The sequence below is a fragment of the Mastigoproctus giganteus genome, chromosome 14 (genome assembly GCF_048544385.1).
Source record: "Mastigoproctus giganteus isolate SK-2022 chromosome 14, ASM4854438v1, whole genome shotgun sequence".
NCBI lineage: Eukaryota > Metazoa > Arthropoda > Arachnida > Uropygi > Thelyphonidae > Mastigoproctus > Mastigoproctus giganteus.
Window position 1 is genome coordinate 23,051,726 of NC_143588.1, and position 16,545 is coordinate 23,068,270.

General features: G+C 36.4%; 1 protein-coding gene across 3 annotated transcripts in view; it reads right to left on the reverse strand.

Moving 5' to 3' along the window:
- The window catches only part of GABA-B-R2 (gamma-aminobutyric acid type B receptor subunit 2), a 312,110-nt gene that overhangs the window by 68,991 nt on the left and 226,574 nt on the right, over positions 1-16,545 (reverse strand). For all 3 annotated transcript variants that reach the window (XM_090388971.1, XM_090388970.1, XM_090388969.1), the window contains exons 5-9: positions 8,272-8,337; positions 7,397-7,588; positions 6,860-7,093; positions 4,111-4,171; positions 3,889-3,972 (exon numbers count right to left, since the gene is read on the reverse strand). In XM_090388971.1, coding sequence (XP_090245097.1) covers positions 3,889-3,972; positions 4,111-4,171; positions 6,860-7,093; positions 7,397-7,588; positions 8,272-8,337 — 637 coding nt within the window. The remainder of the gene's footprint in view (positions 1-3,888; positions 3,973-4,110; positions 4,172-6,859; positions 7,094-7,396; positions 7,589-8,271; positions 8,338-16,545) is intronic.

Below are 16,545 nucleotides of genomic sequence, written 5' to 3' on the forward strand. Positions count from 1 at the left end.
GCGTAAGTTCTAGAATAAGTACTGAGAATATAAGAAAAAAAGGGGAACTAATTTAATAATGAAAAGGACTCTAGGAGGACGCTATAAGTTTTAAGAGAGAATGTCAAAGTACTAACTATATATATATATATATTTGTACGAGTGTAATACTTAAGGAGTGATAATTTAAATTAGTATAGAGATCAGAGTAAGGCAATTTAAGAGTAAGTTAATCTGTAGTAGGAAGTAAAAATTTTGTCCTTGAATTATTGTGAATGTTAAATTGCTGTGAGTATGACTTATTTTGGGGTAGAAAATGATTAAACAGGTAAACAATTAAATGAGCATCTAGCCCTAATTGTGAAATAGTGGATTAATTGAACGGAAAGGTAACTAAGTAAATTGGTTGGATATTGTTGACTGGTGACATGTTTGCAAGGAAGGATTCTTGAATGAATATATATGTATTTCCTAATAAGTTGGGAAACGAGCACTTATGAAATTATATTTTGTCTGTTCATTGGCTGATGGTGGTTTATTGACTTACATGGACTGTTAAGGAGCAAAGAGACAGATTGTGCGTTGTGAGGGGTAATAAATGCCCGGACCTACTGAAATCTTTGTAGAGCAACATGAAGAGACACAGTGATATATATATATATATGTAGATGTATATAAGTATTAGGATTTAGTAGTTCTTTTGATAACAAGGTTGACTGTAAATTACAAGATATATACACATTTAAAAATTAGTAAAATAACAAGTGTCAAACTAAATACTGTATTCTGTTAAAGGTTATTGTAATTTTCTTATATATAATATGACAATAAAAAACAAATTGTATATTCTACATTCTTGTGTGTGTGTCTGTCATTTCTAAACTCAGCCAGTCCAGTGGAAGAATACCTTAATATATTAGGGGTCCCCGTGAGTCTGGGAATTTTCTGAAATCAATCAAGTCAGGTGTTAAAGTGGGAGGGGTTAAAATAAGGGGGATAAAAAAAAATATAACATAATATAATATAATTGTAGGCCTCCTTTCAGCCTAGGATTTTCTACATATAATAAAAACAATCTTACCCACCCCCCACAGTAACTCATTGGAGAAGACTGTATCGAAAATTATTACACTAAGATTCAGGTAGTAATTATGCAAAATATTCACTAAAGGTCTTATAATGTTCCCACCACGAGTTAAAGTTAATCAGATTAGGTGAATTACATCCTCGTATCAATAATTTGGTAAATATTCATAGAATATTTAACGTCTAGGCTCTTTTCAGTTTGTCCAATACTTAAATAACCATACGGAGTGTAATATAAAACTTTATTTAATTTAAGATGCAAATATTTACCTTCTAAGAACGTAGGTTACGTTTAGATTATTATTTCACATGATTCAGAACTCGACCACCCTTGGTACTCCGATCCTGCCTAATAAAGTTGTAGGTTAAATAATTTCATTATATAGAGAAATGTGGTAAATATATTATTAATAATTTTGTTATTATTAGAAGGCGATTTCATCAGATCTTTGCGTACCGAAGTTTGTTCAAAGACCCAAAGAATTAATGCATTATGATTTGAATTATGTTCTTCAGTCAGTAGTATTAAGGATCCTGTAGGTCGACTAGTGACATTACAGAATGGGAGCAGTTCGTCTGTTATTCAAGTTGCAAATGGAATCAGAAATACCCACTTAATTGATGTAGTCAAAGTCGGGAACGATTGATATATGATTATAGTTTTCGATCACTTTTCAAGTGACTGCAAGGAAGAATGGGTCAGCGTCTTGCGCATTGGTAGAGTAATAACGATCTTGCCGACTTCGAACGTGAAATGATTGTGGGGGAAAGACGTGTAGGTTCCAGTATTTCGACAACAGCCAACATAGTGAAATGCTCCCATTCTGTAGTGTCACGAGTCGACCGTGAGTGATTCAGCAGTGGTTGAGCAACCAGACAAAGGTCACACGTGGGATAGCCACATATGGTTGATGCCCGTGTGTAGAGCGTCGTGTGTTTCGTAACACAGCAGCGACGCAGCCCAGTGGCCCAGCTAACCACCCAGTACAAGGGAAGAATAGCAAGACCAATATCCACAAGGACTATGGGCTTGACATGGGTACCCGCGATGGCCGTCACGGGTACCCATGCTCACTGCGAAATACAAGAAAATGCGCTTTTCATGGCACATCAGTACCAACATTTCACCACTAATTGGATTCATCTGGTCTGATGAATTCCGTTTCCAACTCTTATGCTGATAGGCGGATCTGCATTTGGAGAAAGCAACATGAGGGCATGGCAGCTGGATGCACTGTTGGTGTTCAGCAGACTGGAGGCGGTGGTGTTATGTTTGGGGACTGTTTTCGTGACATGTCCTGGGTCCTCTGATTACCGTTCATCAACGGCTCGATAGGAACGTCTACCTTTCTATCATTGCCGACAAAGTACACCTCCCCCCCTACGATGACAAAGAATTCTCCCTCCTTCCATGGCTGCCGAACTCACACCAATTGAGCATATTTGGGACCTACTGGAAAAGGACATTCGATGCTACGACCATCCACCTGACAATGTCTTTGCTGGAGACATTGTGCAACGCATTTGTAGTGCTAACACAGAAATTCCTGCACTGCAACACTTTGTGGAGTCCATGCCAAGACGTGTACGGTTTTCATTACGAATAAAGGTTGAACCCACGAGGTATATATAATTGAAGAGTATACTTTACAGCAGTTTTCAGCATCTCACATTATTCTATTGTGAATAATGTGAGAATTGCTTAGTGAAATTTAAAATTGGTGCTTCAAAATATATAAGAGTTTTCATCAAGTTTTGTTCCAGATGGGAAAAAACAGCTTCAGAAACACGTGACCTGATTTTCTCCAAAGGCTGTGAATTTATGACACCTTTGGAGAAATTATAATTTCTACAAAGACTGTTTATAAATTTCTGGCCAAACCAAATTAGCGTTCTGTTTCTACTGTCGTGACCTGGTTTCGAAAGGTCAAATTGAAAATAAATATATTAGCCTACCTAAAAGAACAACTTAGAATTTTAGATTAGTCCTCATCCCATTAAAAAATAAAATAAAACAAGACTGGCCTCAATGTTCAGCCCGAAGAGTTATTAATTTCTTTATGACATCTTCGACATAAAATTTACGAAAAAAAAATGCCAATAACATGCCGCATTGTAACGCTAGGTTCCTTAAAAAGTGTTTGAATAAAATTTTTAGTGGAAAAAAAGCTACATTTTATTATTAAGGCAGTACACCGTGTCGTAGCGAACTTCATGATCGTCGTAAGTGATGATCCATTATGAAGACTGATAAACGACACTTTGCTTCCTTCTCTTTCCATGGGGAGCAATAGCGAAGGTATTAATATATGTCTACACGCATGGTCGCCATCAGACAAACAAAAAATATCGTGTACAACACGCTTCAGAGGATATCGCGTTTTTTTTTTTTTTTTTTTTTTCGTAGAGCAAATCCACCATTCATCTGCTGCTCACGACGGGACACAAACCATCTGCTATACAAAATGGCGACATTGCATGGTCTGTTTATCTTATTCCAATTGCATTCTGTACTTTCTAATACGCATTCTAGCAGGATAATAAATGAAGTATCACCGATTAAATATCAAAATAGTGTACAAACAGCGTATTCTGAACAGTGGAACTAGAAAACTTTATAAATCAAATCTAAGCTATGGAATATTTTTAATTATTGATTCTATCTATCTATAAATACTTTATCTATAAATATTTTATTTATCTGGAATAAATAAAGTTTTTGGAGTTTCATAATTGAATGAAACTTGTGTACTGTTTTTTTTTTTAAAGATTTCTTTATATCTATCATCCAAGGCTATTATCCAATTGTGGTTCTTACCATACCTCTCCACGTGACAGGGGCTCCTTTGGTCAGATCTAGGTAATCCGTAATGGAATCGTATTCTCCAATTTTAACCTCAACACCACCTATTCAAACATAGTTACAAAAATGAGTGATAATATTTAATAGAAAATATTTCTCTGTTAATAGAAAATATTTTAATTTTTCTTTTACGAACTAGATACTTTGACTGAGGCAAGAAAGAAAGATAGTGGAAGTAATACCTTGAAACTGCTTTAGAAGAATCAGTCCTCTTCTCTCATTGTTAATAAAGCCAACAGCACCCTTAAAGGGATATAAAAAAGGGTATAAAAGATATGCTGAAGAAATTCAGGTGGTAAGTGCATATTCTTTGCATTTCAAATAATAAATGTTGTATATATAAATAGTAACATTAAACTATTTATATACAGTCCGATCCAAAAAAATGTTAACACATCAGGAATTAAATTTTAATTTTTTTGATTCAACAAAAAGAAGTCACTTCTATGAGATACTGAATTTTTAGTCATTTTTAAAATGGGAAGAGTTGGCTGCTTTCGGTCCATCAGAACAAGGGCTACTGATGGACCGAAAGCACCCAACGACCATAATTGTATAATTTGTAAACTAAGAAAAAAAGGGAAAAAAATTAGAATAACTATTAAACGCCATATAGAAATAAATAAATACTTATATAAATACTTATATATTGTGCGATATAATAAAATTGTATCGCACAATCCTGGCGTCTTTTGCAAGTGTGGTTCAAGTGTCAACCACCAGAATTGCATGACAAGAAAACAATATAGTGTCCTCTGTTTCTAATATAAACTACATACCATGGCAAAATAAAATTAATAAACAGCGTTAAGGAAAAAACTTTTGAGAAATACAAAGTAAAAATATATATGCAAAAAAAGGGTATAAGGGAGGATATACAGTATAGAAAACCGGAACGTAATTTAAGATTGACACAAGAGAGGAAGAAAACTAAAATATTTTAGTTTTGTTCCTCTAAAATATACATTGTATGTAGATGAAAATATGTCTTCTGTCTAAAACATATATAGATGAAAAACTAAAATGAAACAAAGTATACACGTGGGATAAAGGCCAGAGTAGCAAGCAGTCAGTGGCGGGAAAAGGGGTAAGAAGCACATGGAGGTAAAAAGAGTATGTATTATGTGGCATATATGTACAAATTACCGAGAAAAACGTAAAAGAAAGATCAAGAGAAATTATGTAGAACAAAGTAATAAACTGATGGTTATGGAAGCGAACTTAGCTAATATGACGAAAACAAGCCAAAAGCAACACGTAAGAGAAACTAAACAAATTAGTCAAAATTAACCAAAAACAATACGTAAGAGAAAGTAAATTAATTAGTCAAAATTATCCAAATCGTAAGAGAAAGTAACTAATTTTAGCCAAAAGCAACACGTAAGAGAAACACATTTATGTTTCATAGATGTAAAAATAAAAAACTAATTAATTAATTATTCAAGTTTAGCCAAAAGCAATACGTAAGAGAAAGTAATCTAATTAACTAGTCAAAATCAGCCAAAAGCAACGCGTAAGAGCTATAAATTAAAATAAACATTAAACACTAATGTGTAACATTAAAAATAAACATTAAAAATATATATTAAAATAAACTGAATAGTCAAAATTAGCCAAAAATAAAAAAAAAAAAAAAGCCAAGAGAAATAGACTAATTAATTAGTCAAAATTAGCCAAAAGCAACACGTAAGAGAAATAAACTGAATAGTCAAAATTAGCCAAAATACACGTAAGAGAAAGTAAACTAATAAATTAATTAGTTTACCTTCTCTTACGTGTTGCTTTTGGCTTTTGTTTCCATCATATTAGGAAAGTTGGCGTCAATAACCATCACCATATTTTCGTTAGTTTTCTTTATCCATTTCACTGTCTTATTTGCACATTATATTACTTTGTTCTACATTATTTCTCCTGTTTCTTTCTTTTACAAAAGTCTCTCCGTAATTTGTACATCTGCCGCATAATACTTATTTTTCCTCCATCTGCTTCTTACCGCTTTGCTACACTGGGCTTTATCCCACATTTATAGCTTTTAATTTTTCTGCTGTATATATATATACAGCATATGTTCCTCTGTCTCTACTTCTGTCACATGCCACTTTCTGCTTTTACATCCATGTGCTTCTTACCGCTATTTACCCCTTTCTACTCTGGGCTGTATCCTACATTTATAGTTCTGTGTTTTAATGTAGTTTTTCATCCCTGACCCATCAACTGTCTTAATGCTATTTATTAATTTTTTGCCATGACATGCAGTTCACTATATTGTTGTTTTGTGCAATTCTGGTGATTGACACTTGAGTAGAAGCCGGGGTTGTGCAATATACAATATATAATTATTGTATATTGCACAACTGCAAATGGCCGCAGTCATTTTCCGTGTATTACACCATCTCTGCTGTTTGTAAAATACTGTTATTTGTTTATGGTATATTTCCTTTCAAACATGCTGAGAGAATTTTTCGAAGTTAAATTGAGGGCGACTGCTTTGAAATATGGCCGCAGTCATTTTCCGTGTATTACACCATTTCTGCTGTTTGTAAAATACTGTTATTTGTTTATGTCAACAAGTACCGGTGTGTATTTTGAACCTGTGTGCGCAAACGCTGTGCAACAGTGTTTGCATGCGTTTACCGCATTCGCAGGCGATCGATAATCTTCACCAGAACTCCTAATATAAAGAGATATAAGGAGTTTCATAGATGCAAATGCCGCTACAGACGAAATGCCATGCTAATGGAAGGCGAGTGCCTTCTAGAGATGCTGATCCCTCTTGAAAAAAAACTTTGATCAACTAGTCTGCCAACAATTTATAGCGTTTCAATTATTTCTTCCTTTAGTTAAATCTATGTTTTATGCTAAAAAGCAAAATAAAATCTAGAAAGTGTAAGAAATATCTATTCGTGTTCTTCAGATAACTTCGATACTTACTGTTACCCCTAAAAATGAAGTCTCGTTGAAAGCTTCTCTGAAAAGATTACCCCAGAAAGGATTTCTGTAATGAAAATCCTTCATAGAATATTGCGATCCTGATGATCGAAGTTTTTTTGTAACTGCTTGAATAGCCAATGCGATTGCCCAAATACCATCGTAAGCGTATCCGTGGAAACGACTGTATTCCTGATTCCTTTCTACATCATACCGAGCTTCATATTCAGCGGGAGTCTACAACAAACGCAAAAGCAGAAACTAAGATATATATACTAGAATTTGCATCAGCAACAAATTATTTAAATAATCAGCAGTGAGTGTTCCTTTAAGTTTCCTAGAGAGAATATTTGTGATATAAAATTATGATATATCAAATTACATTACGATAACAGCTTACTTCAGAAAAGACAAACCGACCTTCGGAACGCACTCGAAGAGTCCAATATCATCGCATCAGAGAATTTTGTTAGAATTGTCATGTATGTGATAAATGTCATATGATTACAGAGAAATTGCCAAGCTTATTTGAGTACTTACCAAACCGGAGACTGTGGCCTCACTGCTGGTACTCAGAGGCAGGACGTCAGTAGCGATATAACCTTCAAGAGCCTGTCTCAATTCACTAATCTCGCACGTTACAGCCGGGTCACGAACTTCCCACCAACGTTCTTGAAATATGCCAACAATAATCCACTGGTACTTCCTTCCGTACATGTTCTGCTTGTAGGCCTTCAAAATAGAATGCCATAATTGAAATACGCAGAACAGGTTTCACGATAAAATAATCTCAACTTAAATAGCAGGCCTGTGATTATTTATTCTAGAATAAATAATTAAAGTAAATTTGCTAAGACAACTAAGTTCGCTATCTTAGTAAATTCACTGTACAATCACACTTTTCTGGCTGTATGCACTGCACTTGGATGCATTCTTTCCGCATTTGTCTGAATTAAAATTATTTTAGAAATTGCAAGATATTCTAAACTGAACCAGATGGTGGTGATGAGGTGTGTTATTTGAGCTGTTCATTAACTCACTCTTTTTTATAAAACATGATCGCGGCTATAAAACATGACTGAGCGACACCACGCTTTCAGACAATGCCGAAGGAAAGTTACCAAATACATGCTCATTAGTAAAACTGAAGTTATTACTGCCATCTGGCGAGATAAAAACGAATCTTGTAAATTTATGAAGCCTCACATATTTCGTACTGTAATTAGTTTATAATTATCTTATGTTTTTATACTATGTTATCTCTAAATTTTAGCACTGCAGCACGCGAAATTTATTTTTCAGCAGAAAATACCGAATAACAGAAATTATTTCCAAAATTTCAATTTGATATTTCAGTATATCTTTTAAAATAATAAAAATATAAAAATGTTTTTCGATTATTGAAAGATACAAACCTCGCAGAAGATCTTCCTCGCATATTCTTCGTCGAAATTACCAAGTATAATGCGAACATCCTTACCCTGTAAAGATAAAATAATAATAAGACATTCGGTACACGTTAATGTTATTTCATTTCTGATGCATAAAACTCAAGACAATAACGCTCGAAATCAGCTGAAGGTAAAAACAAGATACACCTTTAACCATGGAGCTCCTCATATATATATATATATCCAAGATGCGTGCATTTAATTCAACAACTGCCTGCCGGGCATGTGGTTGTTTTCGTAGACACAATCGGGTTTGTTTGTTAATGGATGTTTCCAATGCTCACTTGTTCTGGGGATATTACCTCGCTGTATCTGCCCAAACAAACACTTTATATCCAGAAGCTAAACAGCTAAACTCCATTAACATTGCTGCTCAGCAATATTGTCAGATACTGTCTTCTCGTGACATGAAAAACTTGCGCCAGTACGCCGTGTTCCGCAATGTCAGCACTGAATCTCACGATTATAGCTAACAAACAAACAAACACACAAAACAAGACTTCTTACTCACATAAGAGAGAAACTACAATGGCGGATAATGCCCTATCTTCTACCCAGAATACATAGCGTGTTAGATGCATTACATTCTCTTATTGATAATTATTTTGTGCTTTTAAATCCCTTAACGATGGATCACCAGTTACGAGCTCGTAATTTCTGTTCCAGCATCTCACTGATGTCAACTTTACCATCAGTTAATTTAGAACGGTGTACACCCCTATTTAAATTTCTGGAATTAAATTTTCAACATATTCGCAGTCCCTTAAATAGAATTATACAAAGAATTCTATTTTGGGACTGGGTGAGTGATACATTTTCCCCTATCAACCTGATGTGGATGAATGGCATCGGTGTACCATAAACCTTTTACTGGAATAACATGGGAGTAATTTGAAATATTTTCACTCTCTTTTCAGACCATCTAATTCCATATCTTTGTCTCAATACTGTGCATTTTAAATCCCGATATTTTGCGAATTACTTGGACAAATTGCCACTTTAAAAAAAAGCCTGGACATTATGGCTTTTTGTTTTTCTGTTTCTTACACCATTTTTTTTTTAAATATTAACGAATCTAAAATGGAAATTGCTATTCTGAGATCCACACGTGGTTGTCTGCGCAGTTTTTTTCCTTGAAAAAAAGATGTTCAACTTTCTAAAGGCCAACTTCAGAAGCTATTAATTAAATATTTATGAAATGGAACTGAAGCTGCCGCGAATTTATCTTTCAACTCATCATTCCGCAGAAGATATGATGCTGTAAGAACAAAATTCTTACACTTATCCTAGCGAATGTTATGTTATAAATATTATAACATAACAAAGGAAAAAAAATATGTATATATTAAATAATATTATTTACATAGGATGATTTCAGCTTAGATTGTGATCGCTCTGTACCATACAGTCAAGTAGGGGAGGATTAACGTAACAACGGGGGGTAGCAGGACGGTACACAACACAATAGGAGCACTGGAACACTAGTACAAAGGGAGCACCGCAAGGCCAGTTCATGGTCGCATAAACAGAAAGTGAGCAGCTCTTTGGAAGGAAAGAACAAGGGAACCGACTCCCCCTTGTGGAGAGAAAGATTTTAAGAACTAAGAGGGTGAAGAAAACCCTGGATGCGATATACACTATGTAGAAATAGCTAGCCCATAGATGAAACAGACCGACTCCTTGAGCACTTATTAATTTCAAGGATCGGTAGAGAAGAAACAGAGTGGACTAATAGCGGTAAGTGAATCGGGAATGATCACAAGGAAATATCTAGAAATATCTAGACGCCCTGTAGTTCATCGAAGTTGCTGGAAATTTTGTAAACAGGAAGTTACCCCAGGAGAGGGAAGGGCCAAGAAAAACGGAAGAAGTGGGAGAGAGCGAATGAGAATAATGAGATGATGGAGAACGAACGACGATTGGATCAAAATAGAATGAGCGGCTGAAACAAAAGGCAGATGCAAGAAAGGAGTGAGGAAGGTTTTTTGTGGGAGAGTTGGGAGTTTTTGGGCAGTGTGGAAGTTTGGAGAGTTCCCGTGGAGATGCCTGAGTGATGTGCGGCTGGAAAGAAATCCCGAGAAGTGCCGGGAGAATCGCCAGAAAGTAGCGGCCAGAGTAATGAGTTGTGGGAGATGCTGTTTAAGAGTTGTTGAAATAGGAAGGAGATAATCCTTGAAAGATGGAAACACCTATGCTGGAGCTGAGTAAAAAGGATCGAAAAGCCTCACCATAGAACGATAAGGAAGAGCTACATAGCCAGGCTTCCTGATAAAGCAGTAAGAAGAGTCCTGATAATTCTATTATGCTTCCCAGTTTCATCGAACTGATCAGACGCCCAAAAAGCAGGCCGGAGCAACTTATTTAACAGCCGTATGGAAAGAAGAGCGAGTTCCTGAACGTAGGAGAATCCCTGTAGATGAAAAGCAGTTCCTTTGCCGATGAATACTTCCAGTTGGAGCCTGATGATGCCCTATGCTGTTGATGATGAGTCGCCCCTGAACTGAGAAAAGGTAGTGTAAAGAGTGATTCCCTAAGTTAATATGTAAGTACGAGATAATAATTTTAAGCTAGATTTGAAGAGAAGGACTTTAGAAAAATGTTTATTTAGTTGATAGTAGATTTGAAGAGGACTTTAGAAAAATGTTTATTTAGTTGATAGTAGATTTGAAGAGAAGGACTTTAGAAAAATGTTTATTTAGTTGATAGTAGATTTGAAGAGAAGGACTTTAGAAAAATGTTTATTTAGTTGATAGTAGATTTGGTATTGATTAGTATAAGAGGAAGAAAGGGGTTCATAGATGTATGTACTTCATCTCAAGGATAAGTTAAAGCAAGGAAGATTTAGATACATGTACTTGAGACTGGTATGTTCTAAGTTAAGATGTAAAGGTGTTCTATGTACTTGAAACGTTACAAGATATTAAGATTGAATTATTTTGGAAGGGATAAATTAATGAAAGATTATAGCGGGGACTTATAAATCTAGGACAATATCCATAGAGGTGTTAAGCCCACTGAGGTAATTCCAGTTGGGAAGTTTAACTGTTAGAAAGTAAAGTAATCTTATGAGATGTAACCTAAACCAGAAGGAGAAAAAAGCAGAAAGACACGAAGAGACATATTATATCATTTGCTATTAATTTTACATCTTAACACACATATAATGCCAGTTATTAACATTATACCAATTGATGTTGTATGATACAATTCTTTTATGTATATACTGTGAAATAAACAAATTTGTATATGTTAAAAAAAAAAAATAAAAAAAAATAACCTCCAACAAACCCCCCCACAATTGGCGAGCAAAGCCAGGATATATCCTCACGACGGAAGGCTGGTGTTCAGAACGACAGAATAAAAAGTAATTCAGTTGCTGAAACTGAGGAAAAAATTCAGCTGGCGAGCCAGAAAAAAGAATAGTAAGTATAATAGGTTGATTAATTTGAGGTAATGTGCATATAGTTGTGAATTGATTAAGATATATAATTTTGGAATTAAAGAGGAATTAGATTGTTAGTTAAGTTAAACCCCCAAAAATAAGTCATGGCGACAAGGAGAGCGAACAGCAGTAGGGATACAGAAATGGAAAATAATAATGGACGGGAGTCAGTAGAAACTCTTATTTCCAGTGTAGGGAACGATAATAGGGGGACACTCAAACTAAGTAAGTTTTTAAAAACATTTAGGGGCGAGCCATCAGAAAGCATAGACTATTTTCTACGGAGACTAAAACTGATTAAAGAAAAGGAAGGCCTGTCTGAACTGGAAATAGTCATGATGGCGGAATTCAAGCTGGAGGGCAGGGCCCAGACTAAATATTTAGAGGAGACCCAAGCGATGGAGGTGGAAACCCTAGATGAATTTGAAAAGATATTAAGAAAGCTATTTTCCCCGAAAAACTCTTTTCTAGAAGGAATAGGTATATTAAATAACTACTCTCAAACAAGTCGGGAAACAGTAGAAGAGTATCATAAAAGATTTATAAATGTAAAATTAAATACAGAAGTATCGGAAAAAGAAAGTAGCGCTTTTGACAAAATCCTGATGGGGCAGTTTTTGATGGGGGTCAGGGATAAATACAAAAAAGAAATTTTGAGGAGAAAACCAAATTCATTAGCAGAGGCCCTGGAACTAGCCGTAGTAGAACAAAAATTAGATTTCCAAAGTCGGGGGGCAATTAGAAGGGACATAAATATAGTATCAACGGGAGAAGAGACAAAACCAAGCAGTACTAAAGAAAAAGGGGGCGAAAATAAGCTAGAGGGGCTAGAGAGACAGATAGCTGGGATGGAAGTTAAATTAAATAAATTATTAGGAGAATTGAACACAAAAAAGAACGCTCAAGATCAAAATAATAGACAGTGGGGCGAAAACACTGAAACGGGGCAGATCACAAGAGGTGGATACAGCAGGGGGTGTAAAGGAGAAGTCAAAGAAGTTAGGCGAGAAAGATATGGAAAGAAATGCTATATATGCGGGAGAAGCAATCACTGGGCTAAAAACTGCTGGTACAGGGATAGATATCATGGGGACAGAAATGAACACTGCCAAGACAGGGGCACAAATCAAGGGCAGCATATAAGCATGAATGCTCTGCATCTTAGACGCTGGAAAAATAATTCCTGTGAAAAAAGGAGCAATAAATCAGGCAGCACACGGAGGAAGCCACACACACATAGAAGTAAGTTTATAAATAAAGAACCAATAGTTTTGGCCACTCGGGGACATAAATGGAATCATCAAGGTCAGGTGAAGTGTTATAGGTGTAGCAGATATGGGCATATAGCCAGATTCTGCCGGACTCAGATGGTGGATCAGGGAGTCAAGTATGGGAATACTGATCCCAGAAAGTCATGGAAGATCAAGACAGGTCGAATTTATCCTTGGCGCTCAAGAAACCTCATATTTGGTCCAATAGAGTGCAAGGATAGGCGAGAAATGAGAGAGATGAATTATGGAAGTCCGGTAAGTGAGAGAAACGATAAGAGATCAAGCTCGGTAATTGAAAAGAAAGAAAAGAAGTGGAAAGAGACTGAAAAAATTGATGTGAAAGGGCGAAAGAAGGGACCCAGACGGCGGAATAGAACCAAAACACTACGCGTAGGAACATTAGAAGTAAAGGAGAAAGATAAAGAGAAACATGAAGATAGCGAACTGATAAATAAAGTGGAAGAAAGTGGAGGTGAAAAGAATGACAACTTGGTAAAGGAATCAACAGAGCCGAAAAGAATCGAATGGCCATGGAACCACATAACTGAAACTTCCTATGGGAAAAGGTCCCTCAAGTTGAAAGAGACAAACAGGCTACAACTAATGTGTTTAGGAGCAGCATTTAATGAAAACATGGGAAGGGAATAGTTTAGTGAAGCCCAAAATATACACTTAAGTAGTGTACATGTATATTATAGTAGTTAGGATAATCTAGTAGGGCAATTAAAGGTGTTGGCATGTACTTGCTTGGAGACAGATCAAAAGGGAATATAGAGTTGTTGTTAATAAGTAGGCCATGGAAGAAGACGCACATGCAGGGAACCTGTAGAAAATTTATAATGGGGATATAAATTTTAAAGGGAGGCGGAAGGAATGTAAGAACAAAATTCTTACACTTATCCTAGCGAATGTTATGTTATAAATATTATAACATAACAAAGGAAAAAAAATATGTATATATTAAATAATATTATTTACATAGGATGATTTCAGCTTAGATTGTGATCGCTCTGTACCATACAGTCAAGTAGGGGAGGATTAACGTAACAACGGGGGGTAGCAGGACGGTACACAACACAATAGGAGCACTGGAACACTAGTACAAAGGGAGCACCGCAAGGCCAGTTCATGGTCGCATAAACAGAAAGTGAGCAGCTCTTTGGAAGGAAAGAACAAGGGAACCGACTCCCCCTTGTGGAGAGAAAGATTTTAAGAACTAAGAGGGTGAAGAAAACCCTGGATGCGATATACACTATGTAGAAATAGCTAGCCCATAGATGAAACAGACCGACTCCTTGAGCACTTATTAATTTCAAGGATCGGTAGAGAAGAAACAGAGTGGACTAATAGCGGTAAGTGAATCGGGAATGATCACAAGGAAATATCTAGACGCCCTGTAGTTCATCGAAGTAGCTGGAAATTTTGTAAACAGGAAGTTACCCCAGGAGAGGGAAGGGCCAAGAAAAACGGAAGAAGTGGGAGAGAGCGAATGAGAATAATGAGATGATGGAGAACGAACGACGATTGGATCAAAATAGAATGAGCGGCTGAAACAAAAGGCAGATGCAAGAAAGGAGTGAGGAAGGTTTTTTGTGGGAGAGTTGGGAGTTTTTGGGCAGTGTGGAAGTTTGGAGAGTTCCCGTGGAGATGCCTGAGTGATGTGCGGCTGGAAAGAAATCCCGAGAAGTGCCGGGAGAATCGCCAGAAAGTAGCGGCCAGAGTAATGAGTTGTGGGAGATGCTGTTTAAGAGTTGTTGAAATAGGAAGGAGATAATCCTTGAAAGATGGAAACACCTATGCTGGAGCTGAGTAAAAAGGATCGAAAAGCCTCACCATAGAACGATAAGGAAGAGCTACATAGCCAGGCTTCCTGATAAAGAGAGGCGGCAAGCGAGTGCATTGAACCATTGAGGCTAATTATGCGAGCATCATTAGACTCTGGGGAGATTCCCTTGGATTGGAAAAGTGCAAATGTATCTCCCATACATAAGGGTGGCTCTAAAAGTGAAGTTGGAAATTATCGACCTGTCAGTCTGACTTCAGTAGTAGGGAAAATCATGGAGGCAATGATCAAGGGTGGAATTCAGGATCATTTGGATCGAATTGAAATTCTCAAGGATACTCAGCATGGTTTCGTAAAGGGAAAATCATGTTTAACAAATCTGGTTCGCTATTTCGAAAGGGTCACTCACGAGCTGGATTTAGGGAATAATTTCGACATTGTTTATTTAGATTTCAGCAAAGCTTTTGACTCAGTCCCACATGAGCGGTTGCTTTATAAGCTGGAACAGGTTGGAATCACTGGGAAAATCCTTAGATGGATAGAAGGATGGCTTCAGGGCAGGAGGCAGAGGGTTGTGATAAATGGCTATTCCTCAGATTGGGTTGAGGTAAGAAGTGGGGTTCCCCAAGGATCAGTATTAGGACCACTGTTGTTTTTAATTTTCATAAACGACATTGATGAAGGGATAGAGGGCGTGATGTCTAAATTTGCAGATGATGTTAAAATTGGAAGAGTAGTTAATGATCACTGTCAAGCTGAGCTTCTTCAGAGAGACCTAGATAGACTTCAGGAATGGTCAGGAAAATGGCAGCTGTGCTTTAATCCAACAAAGTGTAAGGTATTACACCTGGGAAACAGTAATCCCAAAAAAACTTATTCACTTGGTGGAGTTCAACTAAACCCAGTACTGGAGGAAAGGGACTTGGGTGTTACGATACGGTCAGACATGAAATTCTCTGAGCATTGTAAACAGGTTGCAAGGAAGGCCCATGGTGTCCTATCGATGATCTATCGAACTTTTGCAAGTAGAGATAGGGACGTGATAATCCCATTATATAAGGCTTATGTTAGACCACACTTGGAATACTGTGTTCAAGTATGGAGACCGCACCTGAAGAAAGACATCGAGCTTCTTGAAAGGGTGCAAAGAAGGGTAACTCGCCTGGTGAGATCGGCAAAAGGGCGTCCTTATGAAGAAAGACTTCGAATATGTGGGTTGCAGAGTTTGGAAACTAGACACCTTAGAGGAGATTTGATTGAGGTGTTTAAGGCTCTGAGAGGCATCAGTAAAATGAATGAGGACGAAATTTTCAAGATTATAAATGATGCTAGAACTGATGCTAGATGCTAGAAGGACTAGAAGACATAAATTCAAGTTACGGGGGGAAATGTCTAGATTGGACTGCGGAAGTTTTAGTTTAGCCAGCGAGTTATAAATTACTGGAATAAGTTGCCTTCATGGGTGGTAGAGGCCGACAGTTTGGGGAAATTCAAAGGTCATCTGGATAGTACTTTCGGGTAAGGGAAGCGCATAGGATGATAGGTTTAATTTCCTTTTTATTTATTTTTTATTTTATTATTATTTTTTTTATTTATTAATTATTATTATTTAGTTATTTATTTATTTATTTATTTTTTTTTTTTTTGTTTTTATCATTGTTTTTTTCGGATTTTTTTTTTTTTTTTTTTTTTTTTTTTTTTGGCTGGTGCAGCATAAGCCATAGGCTTTCTTGCACCATGCG